General features: G+C 41.1%; 3 protein-coding genes across 6 annotated transcripts in view; 2 read left to right on the top strand and 1 right to left on the bottom strand.

Moving 5' to 3' along the window:
- The window catches only part of LOC121889182, a 56091-nt gene extending 41655 nt beyond the window's left edge, over positions 1-14436 (top strand). The window contains exon 2 of the mRNA XM_042400944.1: positions 13495-14436. Coding sequence (XP_042256878.1) covers positions 13495-14111 — 617 coding nt within the window. The 3' untranslated portion in view covers positions 14112-14436. The remainder of the gene's footprint in view (positions 1-13494) is intronic.
- LOC121889179 (pyruvate carboxylase, mitochondrial-like) overlaps positions 1-21910 on the bottom strand; it is a 298909-nt gene that overhangs the window by 61713 nt on the left and 215286 nt on the right. The gene's annotated exons all lie outside the window — the stretch shown is intronic.
- LOC121889180 (leucine-rich repeat and fibronectin type-III domain-containing protein 4) overlaps positions 19896-21910 on the top strand; it is a 39595-nt gene continuing 37580 nt past the window's right edge. The window contains exon 1 of the mRNA XM_042400941.1: positions 19896-20411. The gene's annotated coding sequence lies outside the window, so the exon portion shown is untranslated. The remainder of the gene's footprint in view (positions 20412-21910) is intronic.

Genomic DNA, 21910 nt, shown 5'->3' with positions numbered 1-21910 from the left:
ATTGCTACTCTGCTCACAGCGGGTCATTATCGCGCTTGTTGCAATCAGCTTTACTAGTGACTGCCGAAGCAACATAGTGAGCTAAGTATTGATGTCCCAGGCTGTTGCCTAGAAAACACAAGTCAGCTCAACACATCATCACCTTAAAACACTTTGACTATGGTTGCAGGGCATCTGCTGGTTTCAAGAAGCTAAAAGTACTTTGTTTAAATTTAAGTCTGACTTCTAAGAAAAAAAACAAAGCAAAACATTTTGCTTCAGGAATGCCAAACTTTTCATCCAGCATCCAAATGTTGTTAATAATGACAGAATTTACAACTGATAGTAAAATGCAGCCTGTGTATCTCAGGGGGAAAAAAACATATCATCTGCTATTTTATGTATCCTTGTTGTCTACAATCTGTCTGCACTGGGATTTGATCTCATTTTTCACTACACCAAGCAGGTGAGTAGGTGAAACTCCAGCAGCAAAAAACAGACAGGTGTTACTGTCCAGACTGCTCCTAATCTTACCTTGCCATGAAATATCTTACAGCTCTTAAACAGCAGGGAAATTAAACGGCAGGTTATGTTTTTGAGCTGCTCTGCATGTGAAAATTTCTATCCACGTTGAAAACATTTGTACCCCATTGGAAGACGTTTTCTCACCAATACAAAGAAAAATCAATTACAATCTAAAGGTGGTTTCACAGATCTGATTGAATTCTGAATGTACTGGGAACATATAAACCTTTCATTAACACGCTTTTCCTTAAGATATTTTAAGGAGTTTCACATGCCTCTACTTGTGCCACTTTAATATAAACCCCAGTTTAACTCCGTTTTCAAGCCTGAAGTCAAGTCTGCCCCTCTAGTGACACTAATGTGGACTCCAACACTTTCTGTTGTGCCCCCTTTACTTCTGCAACTATGTGCACTGTATCATGGCAAGCACAACAACCTGAGGTAAGAGAACTACACCTCCATCATTTTAAATGTATAAAGTAGTTTCAGAAAGAGGTCAAGATCAGAGTTCATCAAACTGAACACTGTGTAGTGTCATAGTTCACTGGTAACACAGCTCTCTGCAAATGTGATGTAGAAAGTGAACAACATCACAGAGGCAATGGTAGAGTTGAAGACAGACACTGGCAGACAGCATCCCACCATAAGTTAATTATTATGTTGACCAGAGATTGTAAACACATACTGTTTATTAATTATTATTATTAATTATTATTAATTATTATCATCATCATCATCATCATCATTAGCCATAAAGAAAGTTGTCAAGTCATTTTGCTAAAACCCACAAAGCCTCATGGTGACCCTGGAGAAAAAGTCAGGGTATCACCAAATCAGTTGGAATCACCTTCTGGGGACCATGAACGTCTACAAAGGGCAGCAGGGCAATCCATCCAATACTGGGTAACAGTAAGGACCAAAGTGGTGGACTGACATTGCCATCCCTACAGCCAAGCTGCTTGTGTGGATAAAAACTCAGGATGTCACTCTGCTCCTGCACTCCTTTCATTTGATGCCCGTATTGGCTTGCATTAGATAACAAATTGCCTATAAAGCCAAGAGCAGGCTTGGTGGAATCCTGTGTAGTAGCAGCGTCTCTTTATTCTGCTGCTCACCTGTATCCACCTTCACTCAAAGGTCTTTTGTAAACAAGACAGCCCTGTACTTGCTCCTGGTTGAGATCAGGCCCTTAGTATCTTTTAGCATCTTCAAATGCAGACTAAAGACCCACCTCTTCATGAAAACATCTGGACTGACACCACTTGAACCTAAATATCATGTTGCTTAGCATATTTGAGTGATCACCACTTGCCAAATGTCTTATTTTCTGTCACACACATACTGTATCTTGCCCTAAGAAAAACACTCTCTGACAGCTTGTGTTAATATACAGTTACTTTATGCAAAACAGGATACAAAAATAAAACGTCAAAGACAGTAAAGGTGCAGATTTTGAGCTTGGATTTTTTAAAATGTCAAACAATACCCAGCATTACACAGAAACGCAAACACACCTGATCTCAGTCTTCCCCCAACACAAACACTGCCTCTCTCTGTCACACACAGCCTCCACACTCCCTCAGTGATTAGGAGTTGAATAGGGGAGCTGTCAGGTCATTCGTCTTTTCTCTCCTCTTCTCCTCTGTCTCCCCTATCCCCATCCGTCACGCCTTAACCACTGGCCCGGACACATAAACAAGATCAACACACATACAGCCCGCGGAGTGAATGTACACACTCGTGTAGACACAGAGGGGACCTCTCACACTCATATCAGCTACAAATTTACTCAAGACATAGCCACAATAACCACACACACACACACACACACACACACACACACACACACACACACACACACACACACACACACACACCTCTGTGTTTTACAGCAACCTACAGGCTGCAACAAGCAGACGCATACAAACTCAAGTAGATATTTATAATGGGAGACTCTTGGGAATTTAAGGCTTAAAATGTAACACACTTAGACAAAAGAAAAAAAAACACACTAATACACACACAGACGCTCAGTTTCATGCTGCTGAGATGTTTTAGTGTCAGTTGGTTGTTAATGACTTTGCAGTCAACTGACTGGTTTGTTAGAAGGTCAGCAGGTCAGTCACTGCTTGTATGTGTCTGTCTGCACTTTTCCTTACCTGTGTGGGAATGTATGTGTTTATGTGTCCAGAGGTAGTGATGCAAGATATTATCGGCATGTCATCGGTATCGGCCCATATAAGCTCTAAAATGAAATATCGGCATCTGCCATTTCTGCCGATTACAAGAGGCCGATTTGTTGCCTTCTCCTCCGCTGCCTGACTGTGTTTCCCTTTAGGGACTGTTTCACCCTGATGGTCCCGGTGCTCTCAGCTAACGTTAGCCCCGGCTGTGGGAAGAAGCAGCTGGTCTGACGGGCTGCTTGAGTGAAGTGGGGCCTGTGGAGGAAGCACCGGGACCGTCAGGGTGAAACACTCGTTGAGGTTCAGTTTTTTTTTCTAGGTGAAAGGAAAAAACTACAAATGACCATCAACTTATTCACCGAACAAGCAAAGCTCATCCAATCTCAGTGGCCTGTGATGTGCCTGCAAAATGTTTTTACTGCCAACATCTCTCTTTCACTCATTCCTCGCTTCTGTCTCACATCCAAACTCTTTACCAATGTAACAACTTTGTGCATGACTGTTTCAAATTAAATATGAAATCAGTGTTAGACATCTGTCACAAGACTTTTTTCCTAAATGAAATAAAAAATCAGAACTTGAACAGGAATAACTCCTATCACTGCTCCGTGGCAGAGCAATTTTCACCTCCAGTTCATCAGAGGACCTGTGGCCAGAAATATTTACATTGTAATAAGCTCAGATGGTATGAAGAAATCTGCTAAAATATGAATAAATATGAATAAATAAATTGACAAGGACCATTTCTTTCTAGGATGACAGTTTTAATGTCTGTCTCTGCATGCATCTGTGTACCTGAGACTTCAATGAATCAATGGCCATGTAAATCCAGCTATGATCCCTTATTGATTTCAGTAAAACTTCATAAAGCACTGCAAAGTAGCAGCTGGAGGGGAGAAAAGTAATCTTTAACCTTTGGGACATTTCAGACACAGACTGTGCCAGCTGTTTCCAATGGGAGGACATTCTTAATGCGTTTCAACTGCCTCTCTGTTAGCAGACCAGGGAGCTGGCCATGGTGCTGAATTGGCCTCTGATCATAGTGCTGAACTTGTCAGACATACTAGACAAATGGTGTCACTGGGGAAATCCAACAGATATTGCATTGTTGTCAAGATACCTCTAGCATATCTACAGTGTTCAATACGAACAAAAGTTCAAAGTTTAAAGATAAAGCATGAAGAGTAAATGTTTTTGGAGCCAGATGCTCCAGAAGTGGAAAGGCTCTAGGCTTGCCAATTTGCCCCAGTGTTCAATACTTTTCAGACAATACATTTACAATAAAAGGACCAGCTGATTTGTCAGTTTCTCCGCTAACGGCAGTCTCATAAGGAAAGCTTTCTGTTTTGAGTTAAAAGCAAGTGGCAATTTTTTTCAAGTGCTCTGAACTATAACTGTAGATCTAACCACTTACATGTCAATCCCTGCCTACGTACTGAAGTTACTAAAGGTCAAACTTTTCTCTAAGGACTATTCCAAGTAATTCTGGGAAGTGTAGGAAATTAAAAGCTGTACCACAGGATGAGATGACAAGGCAGGTTGAGGAAAAGTGAATAAAACAAAGGTAAATTCCTAGATGCCAATTGAATGCTCCACATGTCACAAAACGAGTACAAACTACTAACTTTTAAATATTTTCAAGATAACCATATGAGACAAGTGTTTCTCTACCACCAAGAGATACATTCACCCTGAACCCATAACTAATATGTGAAATGTTTTCCTTAAACAGGGTGACTCAGACTCATCTGGTATCAACAAATGGGAATGCTGAACTAGCTAAAAGAAAGGGCTTCTTAAATTCTTTCAGGGACCCTGAGACACAAGCTTATTTAAACAGATTGCTACTTAGTGGTATTTTGGGAACCTTTAAGCAGTAGGCCTGTGACGCATTAAACGACTCATGATGTACTCCAAACCCACTGAGTGTGTCGGTCTTAGACTCTGATAGCAGGTGTTTGGTCTCCTGTGTTAATTATACTTGAACTTGTGAATGATCATCTCACTATTGGTATGTTGCAAAAAAGAAATTCAACCAGAATTAATGTTGTGGGTTGTGACATAGTCGGTACTGAAGACTACTGGGCATGAAGACGTGGTATCAAACATGTGAACTCCAATTCTGGCATCTTAAAATAAAAAAAAATATTTTCAGTAATTGATACAGCAATGCACCATTGTCAGTGACATTTATGAAAACCTAACAGACCTTAAAAAAATAAACAAATTATTGGACAAGGGCCCCTTCTGAGAGTTTTGAGATAGTATTAAGCAGCAGGGTATCCTTCAACCTTTTATAGCCTGGGGACAACATTAGGAATTCATAGTCTCACTCTGGGATCCCAGCTCAATAAACCCTATTACTGCCCATATCATAAGGGCACCCACCAGAAGTAGAACTGGAGAATATTTGGTCTTAAATTATAGTATAAACAGATTTTTTTTTACTACAAAAACAAAGTCTGCTATAATTTTGACCTTCCTTTATGACATGGGACAACAACCTAAAGTGATTATAAACCTCCAACAGTTGTTAAGGGGGGACTACATTTCTAGAGACAATAATAGTACCTACTGACTTTAAAGGCTCATTCCATTTTGTAATTATGCAACATGGTAAACAATATACTTACTTAACATCAGCATGTTAGCATTGACATGGCGTCAGCCTCACAGAGCCACTAGAATGACTGCAGACTCTAGTCTTCTTATCTTATCTGTAATCCTATTTTATTGTCTTGTATTTTATTCTGTTTCATGCTCTGTTCTTTTATTTGCCTGATTAATTGTGCTGCTGAAGTGTTTTTTTAATCTCGACTTTCCCATGTAAAGCACTTTGTAACTTTGATTTGCAGTCAGCAGAGTATAGAAGAAAGTCTTAGCACCATTTCTTTTTAACACAATTACACTTAAAACTTATTGTGTTTAAAGGACTGATTTTAATCACTTTTTTGATTCAAGTATCAAGTTACCAGTTGTATTAAACTTCAAACTGCAGTGCTCTGTGTGCCTGAAAGTATAAAGCCAGGATGGGAAACCAAAACACAGATTCTCTTCTAACAGTGACAGGGACACATTTTCAGGCTCCAAACTATTGGCAGTATGATGAATTTAATTTTGCTGAATCATTTTATGAGTCTGCTATTTCGGATGCCAGTTAATTGTTAGCGGATGAGCTTCAGGCAGTGGAGTTTGATGATGACAACTTATTATGGCAGTTCCTTTGGTAGACTATTACTCATGTCAATGGATAGAGGTAGATGTGTGTTTTAGTGTGTTTTAGGTTCCATCAATGTGATACGATTTTTAACTGAACAACAGAAGTATATCTATAATAAACAAACTATCTGTATGGCAAGATAGATTAAAGTGAATATGAATTTGAAAATTTTAGCTCAAGAATGAAACATGAAGTTCATTCTTGCTGGGAGGCTTCATAGTGCGAGAAGAATAATTCCTAAATATTATCTCATTACTGATAACTTACAACAAAACTGTCATGATCACTTGATTATATCAAAGCAATATTTGGAACAATTGACGATTTAACTTTTGCAATGTTTAAACTTCAAAAGCTATAGTAATTTATAATCCACAGACTAATGTCAGCTGTAATTGACCACCTTAAATTATGACCCACTACTTTTAACAGTCTACACAAAACTATTAGATGCAATGTGCATTTCAACCAAAAACCTTGCAATTGACATGTTTTCTCACTTCAAGTTCACATATAATCTTCATATCATTACTATTTAATATCAGATTGCTCATCTTTGATATCAAATTACTTCTAACTGTTATCCTCCCAATGATGCCTGTGACACTTTTTAAGTCATGAGTCACCGTTTAAAGAGATCCCAAGGCTATGGTATTTTTGTAAAGCATGCGGTAACAGTTTAGTTTTATGTATGAGCTTCTATGAGGTTCAAATAGTCTAAGGTGCAGTGAAATAAAGAGAAAAATCAATTGAGGTATAAAAAGCCCAGCAGACCAAAGTATATAAACCCTAAATGTGCAGTACACAAAAGGGGCACATCACTACAGAGTAGAAATACATTGGGAAAACATATATAACAAAAATGAAGCACAAGAAAATTAACCATGGTGCCGGGAGAAAACTTGATGAATCCTTAAATTGTGAGCTCACAAATCTTATAGGAACTTGTGATATATTGCACAGCAGTGTAGTTGCACGCTGAGCAACACTACCAGTCTAGTTCATGAGTACTGACTGCACACTCAAAACTGATATACTGCATCACTTCAAACACATTGTCGTGTCAAGTTTGGGCTGCCAGTGTCACACAATATCCTCCAAGGGTTTGTACTCTCAGTCACAAATGTTTTCCACACTAGAGCAGATAAGGGTGTTTAAACTAACTCAAGAGATACAACAGACTGGTTGAACATCATGATGGCTGCAAGCTAAAATAGGTTAGGAATACATAATAAATCAGGTGCAGTTGTTTCATGGCAAATTTATGGTAAACAGTAAAAAAGCAATTTCAGCTATAAAAGAAGGAAAATATGTAGAATTGGATGACATATGGTTAGAAATTGCTAGAAATTTACTCTAGACTTTTTTTTTTCCATTTACTGCCTTCTCTATCATCCATCGTGACACAATAGCCCACATTTTAATGTGCACTTAAGGCCATATTTTTAAAGACATTGTTTTATACTCAATAAAAATGTCTCAGCCCATTAGGAAAATGTTCATTTCCACAGGATTACCAGATTCCTCCCAAATCCTTTGTCACTGTTTAATTACCTTTCCCTTTCCATTAAAACTAACATCTACCACATAGGTTAAAATTAAGGCCACACAAACCATGTTGCTTATTAGAGATCTCCATTATTACATTCTGTATGATGTTGGAAAGAAAAAAAAACTGTAAAAAACAGACACTCTCCATTTGCCCCCAGGATAATGGACTACGTCTTGATGTACTGTTCTGTCAAAGTAATGCATCTTATCTAATGGGCACTCTGTATTGATGACCACTGTCAGTGATGAAAAGGTGATTCATCCATGTATCTCCTCTAATAAATACTGAGCAAAGATAGCTGTACTCCTGCTCAAACCAAAATAGAATTGTTGACTCAACAAACAAGACCGTTTAATCCTTCCCTTCTATCTATGGCTCAGCATGATGCCTTTAATGCTAAAACATCCATAGTCTCTATTTTCAGGGAGTAGGGGAGCCCAGAACACCAAATGACTAACAGCCGCCTCTTATTTACCAAATGTACTATAACTGTCTAGATTTCCTCAGCACAGAACATCATGCATTATTTATTTGAATATTTTCATAGTCTTATCATGGTTGCCTGTGATTTTCTAGTCAGTATTTATAGGTTTTCACATTTGGTTTTTTAATGCTCTTTGATCAGGGCTTCTGTTCCTCCTCCTGTTACTCCATGTGTATGTGTGGTCTTATCATGAGACAGTGTATACATTTCATGTGTGCTGACTGTAGTGCTGATATGGCTGTCTGGCAGCGGTACCTTACAAAGTTACAGACCTTTATAAGCCGTAACAGCAGGGAAAGAACTAGTGAAATGTGGCTCCATTCCATTTAGTTGTGCCAGTACGCCATGCCAGTGAGCCAGCATGCTTAACACCAGGGATCTGGCACTCCTAAACTGAATTCAGACATTTATTAATGTTATTAGCTACACCTGCATTCGACTAGTCAAAATGCCCTACTGTGAGAAAGGTCTATTAGCTATGTTTACTCACACAGCCAATAATCCAATCATAATGCGATTAAGAGGGTAATGTGAGAGAGGTGGAGCCCATGTAAACAACATGCTCTGGTTCTGTTAATGCAATTATTCTCCGTCGGAATAAGCTTAATCACAGTAAGCTAGGGGGAGTAGTTCAATTTTAGTGGCATTATTTGAGGGCATTTCAGTCATATAAACACCTTAATCTAACTATGATACTCTATTGGAAATTTAACAGCATTTTGCAACACATGGCGCTCCAACTGCTTGATGTCACATGCCAAAGATGTCAGCTGGTGAGACACTTGAGTCTGCTCTTCTACTGCATTGTCTTGACGAGCACTCTCTGGGCTATAAACAAACTTTCTGTGCTTTGAGCGAAATTTACAGAGTGGCACATCGTTCTTTGTGGAAAACGTCCCTCTACAATGTTAAAGGTACTGTAAAAAGAGTAGCTCAGAGCAGAGTTTTACTGCAGTGTTCAAAGAGGGATAGCCACAAGGGCAGACAACAGTATTATCACGTCAGAAAACTAGGGAAACAGTTTAATGTGTGCACGGTTTGGGTTCTGTTACAACTACTGAGTAGTGCCTCGCTCAGATTATTAGCCATTATCTGGTTATTATATGCAGGTAAATTTGTTAATGTGCACACTCTTTCTGTAAAAACACACACATACATAAACACTGCTTTTCTAATACAGAATTAATGCCGAGAAACAACAGCTTATTTCAGGGGAAACAATCAACAAACAAAATCTAATTTGCAATCTTTTCATTTGCACCTCCCAGCTTTGTATTTCCACATTTAACAGCTTCTTACTAACAGCTCATTGCATTTCGGTACAGACCCATTTATGTAGCCATACACACTACCGAGGAGAAAGTTTTATTAGTTGCCTCTTATCCATTTTTTGTTATTTCCGCTGTGAATTCCAGCAGTACATAATGCATTAAAGCAACTCTTTGGCAACATTTGCAACATTTTTTTTCTCATTCTAACCAAGATATCCCTGAAGTCATTTCTGCCCTCTGCCTTTATGTCTGAGTGTATTTGTCAAGGTTTTACACTTAAAGCAATATGGACAAATGAGACCCAGCATGTTTTTCTCGTACTTCATTGACTGCTGCCCATGGCTGGTAAAATGGTCTGCCAGGAGTAACTGGGAAATCATTTGGAGTCAGTATTACTAATGCAGGAGAAATAAATAAAAGCACAATGACATGCAAACGGCTCCGAGAGCAAAATTAGAAGGCAGAGTTGTGTGGTTTGTGTGTGTGTGTGTCTGTCTGTCCTTGTCTCTTATTATCCCTAGATTGAGACAAATAGAGGGAGATCTGCCCTTCGATCTAAACCTCCACACCATTTACCCCTGACATCACAGCTGAGCAAGTCTGAGTGTGTGTCTGTGTGCGTTTCATTTAGCTTTGTGAAAGGTGTGTGTGTGTAACTGCAGGGTGTGCTGGCCATGCCCTGATTTGTGTGATACTATGGTGTGTTTATGTGTGCAATCATGCGATCATGCCAACCTCTGGCTGAGTGTGTAAGTTTAATCATGCTCTGTGTGTGAATGTATGAGAGCTTATGTGTTGGCTGCAAATAGATTGTGCTAAATGTATGTTCCATGTGTGTCCATGTGTGAAGTTTATGTGCGTGTGGGGGTGTGTGTGTGTGAATGGAAGCATTTGACAGTGGTGATTATGGGTGACGTGTGTGTGTGTGTGTGTGTGTGTGTGTGTGTGTGTGTGCGCACAGGCGCTCACTGAGTGCATTTGTTTTTGTGTGTTTCAGTGCTGCCTATATTTAGCTGCTGTGTCTCACAAACTCACTGTGACTCATTTATGAACACACACAAAAGTGTCCTCACTAAACCAGCCAAATGACACACAAACATCAAGAGGAGGAGAGACGTATTTGGCTGTTTTTTTTTTCTATTTTTTATTTAAAGTAAACTTCTCCCAAAAGTGTATTCACCTTTTTTGTGTCTCTCAAACACACACACACACACACACTAGGGGTGGATGGTATTAACAGTATAGAAAGTATACCTGTATGAACTTGCCCAAAGGTATGAATTTTGACTATACCGTATTAACTGGTAGAGCCCTGATTTTGCTCAGATGAAATAATTTATCCCAAGATTCGTCCCATGATTTGTCATCACCAGCCTGTACCAGCGAATCATCTGGACAATGTAAGAGCCCATGCTGCTTTGTTTGCAAATAAAGAAATGGCTGAAAACGCTGCATACAACAAAGAGGAGGAGGAGTTGGCAAATAAGACCAGTGCAACTTCCATTATATGGACATGGTTCAGGTTTAAAGATTCAGACAACAAGCAGAAAACGATAATCTGCAAATTATGTCTCACAACAGCGGTTGCAAGGGGTGGTAATACAAAAAATCTTTTCTATCACCTCAAATCAAAACACGTTCTGGAATATGGGGAAAGCAAAAGAATTCGTCCTCCGCAAATGTCAAGTGAATCGTTGAGCAGTGGTGGGAAGAAAAAAGCTGGCTCTGCAAATCAGACATCACTTTCTCTGGCATTTTCCAAAGGCTGTCCTTATGAGAGAAAAAGTGGAACGACATAACAAATGCCATCACTGTCCTATCTGTGTGTAAGCAAATGGTTCTTTTTCAAACAGTTAGAAAGGGCTTTAAAGACACGATCAAAGCACTGGATTCAAGGTACGTGGTACCTGGCTGCAAACACTTTAGCCAAATTGAAATGCCAAAACTATACAGCTTGGTCTGTGAGCAAGTGGAGAAAGAACTCAGCAAGATGAAACACTATACAACAGCCACTGGCTTGTGGTCAAGTCGTACCATGGAGCCTTACATAAGTCTGACTGTCCACTCCATCAACGACAAGTGGGAGTTGTGCAGCAAATGTTTACAGACTTCATATTTCCCTAATGACCACACTGGAGAATTGATAGCCCAAGGCTTTAGGGAAGTGCTGGAATCATGGGGGCTTAAAGAAGAGTCTCAAGTATGCATAACCATGGACAATGGCACAAACATAAAAGCAGTGGCACTTAATGACTGGACAAGACTGCAGTGCTTCTGCCACTGGCCTCATTTGCCATTGGTAGGTCAAAATAGGAGGGTCAAATTACTGTATTTTCTTTGTCCAGGTGTAATGTTATCAAATAGTGTTAGTTTAGTTAATAATACTGAATCTTTGAAAAATCTACATGAATTTCAGAATCTAAAGATTTGGTATGTCCCCCTTATGCTTAAAAGACAGCATGCACTTGAGCTGGCATGGACTCTCGCAAGTGCGAAACCTGATGACCCATGTTATCCCAGCATGATTTGCTGATTTTCCAGAGAGCTTCTTGTGATGTCACATAATGATTGGCTTTTTCCGTCTTCAAGTGCCCCCATAAATGTTCAGTCAGGTTGAGGTCTGGTGACTGTGGAGGAAAGTGCATGACAGTCAGGACTCCTTGGTCTTCTTTGGTCTCCAAGTAGTTGCTGTAAAGCTTTGAGGTGTGTTTGAGGTCGTTATCCTGCTGCAGTATGTGACTACTTCTCCACAAAGATGCAAACCAGAGGGTACAGCATGTCTCTGAAGAATAGAGTGGTACTTCACCCAGGTCAGGGTGTAGTCAATTCGGTACAGGTGTCCAGAGTAGGCAAAACACCCCCAGACTTGAATATATCCGACCATCAAGTTTCGCTGTGGGTTTGATACACTGCAGTGTCATTCTCTCTCCTGTTTGTCTCCTTCCATACACTCTTCTATTACTGCCATAAATCTCAAACTTGGATTGATCAGTAAATAGGACTTTTTTCCAGTTATCCACTGTGGAGTGCTGGTATTTCATAGCCCACCCCAAGTGTTTGGCCTTGTTTCCCTCCTGAGAAGTGGTTTAGAAACTGCTACTTGTTCTCTGACACCACTACAAGCCTTATTTTGACAGTACTTTTGCTGATTGGAGTCTTGTGTTCTTTATTTAGTAAATTCTGTATCTGTGATGAAGTTGCTTTTCTCTCAGGGGACTAAGCTTGATGTATTGATCATCTGATGGTGTGGTCACTTTTGGTCTGCCTGATTGTGCTTGGGATACAACTGATCCAGTTTGTGCAAAGTGTTTTAGACTTCCACACACTGCCCCCTTAGAAACCTTTTGTCGAGTCATGATTTGATGCTGAGAAAGCCCCTCTTTGCTTAGATTAACAATATGACTTCTGACACTTTCACTTAGTTCTTATGCCATGGGTCCCACTATCACAGTGCTTCTTAGTAAGCAATGATCTGATGGAAACTTGAAGCACAGCCATATTTATAACAGATGAACACTGACTGTAAGTTGAGTTAATTGAACAAGCCTCTGATGAGTAGATCAAATCTACATGAGTGTCATCTATGCTTCAATGGTAGGGATAAACTCAAGGAAATCTCACCTTTTGTACAAAGGAGTTAAGTTGGTCAATGCCACAAATTTGCTTAAATTTGATTGCTGACCTAGAAATAGTGCAGAATCTTAACCTTAATCAGAATTTTAATCTTTTTCATTTTACATGTCATTACTTCTTGTGTTTTTAAATGTTTCTGAATCCTCAAACTTTCTGATTATTTCCAGGTTTGCGTGAAAATATTAGAGATTTTCAATGTGGCGTCAGGCTATGGGACCCCACTGCACATTTCTTTTATCAACAGAGCGAAGTGTCAAAGAGCCCTGTGTTGAACGTGCAGTTTATGTAAGAAAATTGTGAGTGCCTTTTCCTATATGTGGAAAAAAGAGAAAAATGGCCACTACCCAGGCTGAACTTTACCTACCTCCTCACTGCCTCATAACTGAAACACCAACCAGATGGGGGTCTCGACAGAAAATGATCCAGAGGGTGTTTGAACAGGAGGAGACCATATCTCAGGTCCTTAAAAGCTTATAAAAAAAAAAACCTGGCACCTCGCACTAACATGGCAAGAGATGGGTGTTTTGGAATCAGTGAGCAAGACCCTCAGCCCCCTGATTGAGATGCGCTGTCTGTGGAGGAATATGTCAGTGTGTCATACCTCAAATCTGTGTTTCATCTTTTCAATAACACTGTTCTGACTCCAGCTCAAGATGACACAGACCTGACAAAGGACACGAAGAGGGCCATCCTCCAGCAGTTAAATGAGAAATACTCTGACCCTGCAACAGATGACCTGCTGAACATGGCCTCCCTCCTAGATCCACGTTTCAAAGCAACGTACATAGCAGATGACAGGAAAGAATACATCAAAACCAAAGCTGCAGCAGAGATTCAGTCACTGCTAGAAAGGCAGGCACCATTCACAGAGGAGTCTCCGCAACAGACAAGAGAAGCTGCAGGAGGAGGAGCTGCAGAAGAAGCTGCAGAGACGGTGGCACCAAAGAAAGCAAAGCAAAGTCTGGGTAGCTTTTTCAAAAAGACAAATGTTCAACAACCTGGCCCAGTTGCCCTCTCTATCATAGATGCAATTGAAGTTGAGCTCAAGAGCTACCTGCAGGCAATGGAGGATGATGGTGAGGCAGATCCACTGGAGTGGTGGAGGCTGCACCAAGCTTGGCCAGGAAGTACCTTTGTATTCCTGCCACTTGTGCCCCTTCAGGGGGCATTCAGAGAGGGCATTCAGCACTGGTGGCAACATTGTGACCTGCTACAGATCTGCTCTGAAGCCAGAGACAGTTGGCAGACTTGTTTTCCTGGCTAATAACCTCAGCAATGAGGCTGGCTAAGCAAACTGGCACAAACAGCAATGTTGACAGTATTATACAGAGTTACACTTGCACTGTTGTGCGTTAAGTATAAGCAATAAAAGACTGTAGAAGAAATCATGCAATTTCCTGCAATACTCTAACTGGAGAAGAGCAACTTACTTTGAACTAATTTTGCGTTTTGAGAGTTTCATTGTGCTTGAGTTGGTTGGGGGAAAGAAACCTCGTGTCCTGCTGTATTGAAGTCAGTTTTTATTTTCACTTTGTACAGCTTGATTGTCTTGTATTTTGAGAAAAAGTGTTTTTCAGAGAGGGAAGTTACTTGAGAAAAGATTTTGTATTTTTTTCTATTAATTATTGCAGTTTTGAACAATAAATACTTTTAAAATACTTCTGTCCAATGTGAAATATGTCCTAGTAATACAGTTAAGAGTACTGTAATAGCTGACGTGCAGTTGCCATACTAGTGTTTTACCCCTTAAGAAGCATTTACATTGAAATTTTAAGAAAAACAAATATACTGTCATATATACTGTTACCATCCATACTTCAAATTATAACATGATATGTATTTTAGGCCATACCGCCCAGCCCTAACACACAAACTCTCACACACACACACACACTCTTGTTGCTGTCAAGGTCCTATCTTTTGATTTAAGCTGTACACTGTTCTGTCATACCTGTTTGTTTCTGCCTGTTGGTAGCAAGCAGTCACAGTAGGCAACATTCTGAAAACACCACCTCTTTCCTTGCAGTCTTTAAAATGTGACTAAGCCTGCTAAGCCTTTCCACTGTATATACTAACAAAAAGTTTTACACTGTTGCAAAAAAGCCTACATACAGAGTTTGTTTATATAAGTATATCTCTTATGGCTCTGTACAGCCAGTTTAAAATTAAACGATGACTACATGAAGCGCTGAAACTCAGCTTTAAGGGTTTGTTCATCTTGTTTTTTGCACTTTACCTTCATGATTGTTGTTTTAGTTCCAGTGAAAAGTGTGAATGTCTATATACATAGAAACATACTGAAGCCAGCTAATGTTAAACTAATATGTCCATCCCTGAGATACAATGTGATATAGTTCATGTTGTAAAGTCAATTCAAAGCTTAGATCATGGTTATCAGAAACAAATACCATCTGTTAAATAGCATGCACCCAAGTGAGACACATGTCGACACCACCAGCGCGCTGACCGGTGAACCAATTCGCAAAAAAAAAAAAATTCGATGGATTCGTTCAGCCCTGGGTCAGTAGGCCGACTCCCCTGTAACAGTTTTCACTTGGAAGGCTAATTTGGCCTGACCGAACCAGAACAGGTCAGCCCTCTTTCTGATTAAGTGCAGCATTACTCAGAATGAACTAAAAAAGATCCTGCCAATCTCTTTGCTTAGCTCTCGGTCCTAGGGAGAAAAAGACTTTCCCCTCTGTGCTCCACATTAACACGATTGATCTGTGGTCACAGGAATTTTCTTAAGGACACCGAATCTATGACTTTTGCTCCAGACATTTCTGGTTGCTTGTAACTTGTGATAAAGAAATGTCATTTTATTCACAGGCGAACAGATTGGGAGTTGCCCTGAATTAGAGTGGTGGATGAGTGCTTGATATTTAAACCAACAAGTCAGTCATTAATGAGTTGACTGGTGAAATCACTTCATCCATCACCCAGCGGTAGGTCATGTTAGTTTATTTCATTCAGCAAGGTCACTCTCCCTGATGAGAGGACTGGGTGCCAAACCACTAGAGGTTTGATTAATTGTGAATCAACGAGCCATAAAGCGGAGCGCTGTAAACGGGATACGATTGGGTGAAATGATATATCAAACTTCTCCTTGCTGGACCTTGCTTTGAGGGAGGTCTGGCTTACTAGGTTTAAAATACACACAACCCACAGCAGGGAAAAAAATGGAGTGACAAAGAGGGAGAAAGCAAGGGATAAAAATAAATTCAAGAAAGAAAAAAATGGAGATGCATGACTATTGGATGAGGGGGTAAACGCTTGAGAAACAGATAAACAACAACATTGGGAAATATTTATAAGATGGAGGAATGAACAAAAATTGACTCCTGGGTGGAAATTGAGATACACGGAAAACCAATTCATCCATAACAAAACCAAGTCTCTATCCCTGTCCTCTTTTTTTCCCCAACCATCTTTCACTACCATTTTTGTGATGTTTCATCTCCAGTATGTGATTGTGTTGACAGAGTGAAGCTGCTCATATGTGAATGTTGGAAATGACTTAATTCCAACATCCAATATCTCTGACGTTATAGGTTCTGCTTTAGTACCGGGACACACACACACGGCTACACACTCGCACCCGCAGAGGGTTTCCATTAAACGGTTATTTCCAGCAGCTATCGGCGTGGTGGGGAAATCAAGCTCTCAACCGCCGTTTGAAGTTGTATCGGCTATACTTCCTATCGCCACGCTATCACTCCATCCAATCCTCCCGTCTATCCTTCGCTAACGCCTCTCTTCCTCACTCATCTCCCTTACGCCCCTAGAGACCCTCGGCCTCCGCTCTCTTCTCTACCTCTCTTTCCTCACACGTCGTCACACTCTCTTAATCATCCCTCCTTTGCTCCCCCTCTCATCCCGGTCTGACCCAGAATTGCTCGAGGCACTAAGAGCTTTGCTTCTCCTTGTCATACCAGCTGACTTTTATCTGCTCATCTTCCTCCAGCTCTCCTTCCACCTAACTGTCCGTCAGTAGTCAGAGAAATACTCAGATTTTTAACTGAAGTTAAAGTAGTAATACCACAATGTTGAAGTACTCCTACAAGTAGAAATCCTGCATTCAATTTTAATGTAAGTAAGTATTATCAGCAAAATATACTTAAGAGTATCAAAATGCAGAGTGGCCCCTTTCAGGCCGATGACACTTTCCATCACTGAGATTGAGAACTATGTCAAACTATTTTTGTATCTTTCCAAAGAGGACGATTCAACATTCTCGCCAACTTCACAAAGTGACTGGCCACGTGTGCAAAAGTGTGACTGTATGCATGATTTGCAGGCTCTCCTTTTTCATTCTTCACACAACTTCTGTCTTTTTTTTTTCTTTTGTGCAACCAATGCAACTCGATAAAAGCAATGGAGGAGAGGTTGACCGAGATTTTTCTAATTTTATTTTTAAAAAGTAGTTTTCATAGTTTTTTGCAAATGTTACTCTAATAGGAGTAAATACAGTAGTGCATTTTTGGGGGAATATTTTTAACTGCAGATTAATACACATTTCCGTTATGAAAAGTATGTTTTAAATGTAATTTGCAAATAACTTGTAACTATACCAGTCAAATAAATTTAGTGGAGAGAAAAAAACATGGAATATAGGAGAACTATGAAGGAACAAAGAATGGAAATACGGAATAGAAATTAAGTACATCGAAATGGTACTTAAGAGTATTTGAGAAAATGTACTTAGTTACTTTCCACCACTGCCCCCCCATCCTTCCCTCCTCTCTCCCTCCAACTCCCCCTTTCTCCTAATCTTTCTTCTCTCTCCCTCTTTCACACATCATTCCCTCCTTCCTTCTTTCCTCTCACTCTCCTCCACCCCTTGCCTCCTCACCCTCCTCCATCTTTCCTGCTCCTCATCTCCATGCCTCTCTCTCTCTCTCTCTCTCTCTCTCTCTCTCTTGCACTCTCTCTCTCTCTTTCTCTCTCAGTCCGTGGCTCGACGCCGGCAGAGACAGATCACAGTCCTCTCTTCTGCTCCTCGTTGGGAATCACACGCACTCTTCTCAACCAGACAAGGAAAAAGAAAGCCAAAAACAGCAAGTGGATAAGGATGCAGATAAAGGGATGAATGAAGAGAAGAAGTGACTGAGTGGAGGCAGGACAAGTAAAAAAAAAAAAAAAAAACTGGAGAAAACCTCCCTGAAGGAGAGGGGATTTCTAAAAATACAAGGCAGCTTACTCCCTGCATTCTGTTATTTTCTATCTCTATCTCTCGCTCTCTCTCTCCCTTCTTTTTGCTGTGTCCCCTCCTTCATTCAGTACCTGTTCTGTGGGATTAACATGACTTAAAATTCAATCAGCCTACAGCCTGACGGAAGAGCGACAGAGGAGGCAGACAGCGCTGCAGCTGTTGAGACCGAGTGAGGGAACGACCAACGGGAGGAGAGAGAGAAAGAGAGAGAGAGGGATAGACAGAGTGAGATTGAGAGAGAGAGAGCGAGAGAGAGAGAGAGAGAGAGAGGGAGAGAGATGGGTGTTTTTCCACAGAGCTGAGATATAGAGAGAGAGAGAGAGAGAGACACGGAGACAGAGATGTGACGGTTCCGGGAGTCGCAGTGGAATGATCCGGAAAACAAGGTTAGTAATTCCACCTTTTCATCTCGTGAAGGGCAAAAAAAAAGGGAGAAGACATGTTAGATAAGGATGAAAGACCCAGAAGAAGACTTTAAAAAAAAAAGGATAAAACAACACCAAATAGCTGTATTGTGCTTTTGAAGTGGCAAAGTGAGAACCGGAGGAGAAGCAGATAAACAGGACTGAAAAGAAAGAAAATTTGGTTTGTAACAATCGAACTCAGGAAGAAAAAGAAAACAAATCAAGCGGGGATGCTGCATATATGTAGCTGCTGCTCTAATGCACAGATACACACTCTAAGGAACACTCTCACAAAGAAATACACCGAAACGGAGAGTGAGTGCACAGCTTTAGAGCAAGATAATGAGATTGTCTTTGTAAAGGTGTCGGCTTTTGGAGTTTGATTGACAGGCCAGAGAGTGGGGGGGCCGGACTTTTGAACTGTCTGACATTCATGGCGCTGATCAATAGCCCAGTTGTTTCATTAGGCTGCGTGTGTGTGTGTGTGTGTGTGTGAGGCTGAAAGAGAGTGCGAGAGAAATGCAGAGGCTGTGTGTGCTTGCAGGAGAGTATCACTGCATGACTACTTAGTGGATGTGTGTGTGTGGTGGTGGTGGTGCTAGTGACAGTGGTGGTGGTGTTGTATGTGCACGCATGTGTGAATGTGCTGCATGACTGTGTGTGTGCGTGCATGTGCTTGTGTGTGTGTGTAAGAACAAGTAGATGCAGCCTGCTGAGAGGCGTTAAAAGGGTCTCAGAACTATTGATTCTCTTTGACAGACAGGTACGAAGGAGCCAGTGAGGGGGGGGGGGACAGAGAGGAGGAAAAAAAATTGGGGGTGGCAAGGTGGGGAGGGAGATTTAACGGAGGCCATAAGGGAGGAGTGAAAGAGGGGTGGGTGTTAATACCTGAAGGGGGGGAAGATGAGGTCAGATGGGTGGAGGAGAAAAAGGCTGAGACAAAAAAGTGATAATGGACTAATGCATATTTGCGCGATTTCCATGAGTGCACGCACGGAGTGAAAAAGCCTTTAATGGAGCACATGTGCAGTACACGCTCCTCACGTTTCTCTCTCTTTTTTTTTTTTTGCAGGTTTCTAGCTATCCCTCCATCTCTTCAGTTTTACTCCCGAACCTCCTTTTCCGCACCTCCCTCCAAGGTCATCAATGAACGACTAATTCAACGTGCGGAGTGCAGAGAGGCCCTGTGACACACCCTGGAAATCACTCCGGGAAGTGAGGGATGAGAGAAAGAGGAGGGGGGGAGAAAAAAAAAAAAACAGAATGTGTGAAAGAATGAAGCAATAGGAGAGAAAGCCTGAGAAACAGATGAATAAATAAGGAAGAGAGAGGGCTGTATGAGTGTGGAGGGAGGAAAAAAAAAAAAAAAGGAGAGAAGGAGCGAGAGAAGGTGGGGAAGGAGGAGGGAGGAGGTGAGGAGGGGAGGTGAAGATCGCCGACTCCAGGATTCTTATTCTCCCTCGATTGAACTGCTCAAGATACAGAGAGAAGCTCAACACAGCCATGAGGAAATCATATCAAAACACCATAAAAGGGATTTCAAGCGAAGTGGATTCTTGGATTTTTTTTCAAACTGAGGTCTCTATTTTGGAATACTGCACCGGGATTGAGCGAGTAATTCGGGATTTTCCAGGTTTTCTTCATCTATAGAAGCCTAAGAGGATATTGTGGGATTGGAATTTCTGCAACTCTCTGGTTTTCTGACACTGACCTACATCAGCCTGCTTTTGATGTGTGTGGGGGCGTGTGTGTGTGGAGGGGAGTAGGACAGGTTTCAGCGCAAACACACAAAACTCCACCCCCCCCCCCCCCCCTGCTGGCACATCACAAGGAGAAACACCTGGGGCGAGATCACACACACACACAAAAAAACCACACACACACACACATATAAACCTGGATAACATGTGGAGCTGATTCGGATTATAGAGCCGCACAGACGGAAAAGGTAACGTCCATGCAGTTTCAAACATACACACACACACACACACACACACACACTGTTGGCATATATTGGCCCAGTAAAGGTGAATCCATGTATGCATGGTTAGCTCTCTTGTGCTGAATCACTGAGCACATCAATGCAGTGAACACCAGCACTCACTGGACTGGGAACTCGGTGTTCTCTCACACACACATACTCAGGCCTATAAATAATGAACAGATGTGCATTCATAACAACAAAAACACAAGAGGTGAATGTCAGAGTTCAAACAGACAAGAACAAATCTCCCACATGGTGCAGATGATTGTAGGTTTGACTTATTTTTCTTTTCTTATCCCTCCATTTTAATCCCTATACACCTCTAACTCTGCTACGTACACACACACACACACGCGCTACATACCCCTACCAATCTGAGAATCCCTCTCTGTCTCTCTCTGTTAGTGTGTGTGTGTGTGTCAGCCAGCTGTCCTGTATCAGACTACTCACTAGATCCGTCTCAGCTTGGCTTTCATCACCTCGCCTTTATGTAATCTCACCTGGCGTGTGTTGTGTGTCTGTGTGTATACTATGCAAGCGTGTGTGGACGCAGGGCTGCAAGTGTTTGTGTGGTGGTGGTGGTGGCGACAGCAGAACGGTTCTAACCTCCCTTCGTTTGAGGCTTTTTCCCGTAAGCTGTGTCTGAGCACACATACACAGATTTGGCACACTGACACAGGAGATCAGACTGGCTGAGTGGATATATGGGAGGATAAGAGAGAAATGGAGATGGAAAGAGGAGGGAAAGTGCAAGGAGGAGGTAAAGGGAGGAGAGAAGGAGATGCAGGGAGACTGGAAAGGGAGAAGGGAAGAAGAGGGGAGGGAGGGAGGGGTGACACATGACATAGTGATGGGCATTGAGGGCTAAGAGAGGTCAGATAAAAGGATTGCAGTAAGAGGAGGAGTGAGAAGCAGTGACTGACTTCATCCAGTGACAATGAGAAAGAGATCCATGGAGGAAACAGGAAAAAAATAAGTAGAGATTAGAAAAGAAAGAGTGCAATCAAGACGAAGGAGAGAGACAGATACAACAGACAGATGGAGGGTTAAAGAAGAGCACAGGATGATAGAAAAGACTGAGACAAAAGGTTTGGAAGAGTGGTTACACCTTCCCATTCCCTTGAATGAGAAAGTGTGTCCAAACTTTTGACTGTAGAGAAGAAAATAAATGACTGAAGGATTGATTAATTAAATGATAAGTTAGATGAACAAGGAGATTTTAAAAAAAAGTCCAAAATGAGGAGTGACAAGATGATATTAAAAAAGGTTGGAAAGAGGCACATTAAGGCTAGAAAGATAAATTAATGGTGATTTACCGTAGGGAGACACAAATAGAAAGATAGATGAGAAAGAAATAACTAGAAATGACAGATGGCCATCATTACATACTGTAGCTTCCTAGTGAATAACTGGTTATACCATTGGCTACAATTAGTCTTACATGACCCCAAAAAGTCTCTGAA

Source organism: Thunnus maccoyii, chromosome 22, assembly GCF_910596095.1.
Source record: "Thunnus maccoyii chromosome 22, fThuMac1.1, whole genome shotgun sequence".
Classification (NCBI taxonomy): domain Eukaryota; kingdom Metazoa; phylum Chordata; class Actinopteri; order Scombriformes; family Scombridae; genus Thunnus; species Thunnus maccoyii.
Note: the sequence above shows the minus strand (reverse complement) of the source record. Positions and strands in the feature narration are given on the sequence as shown.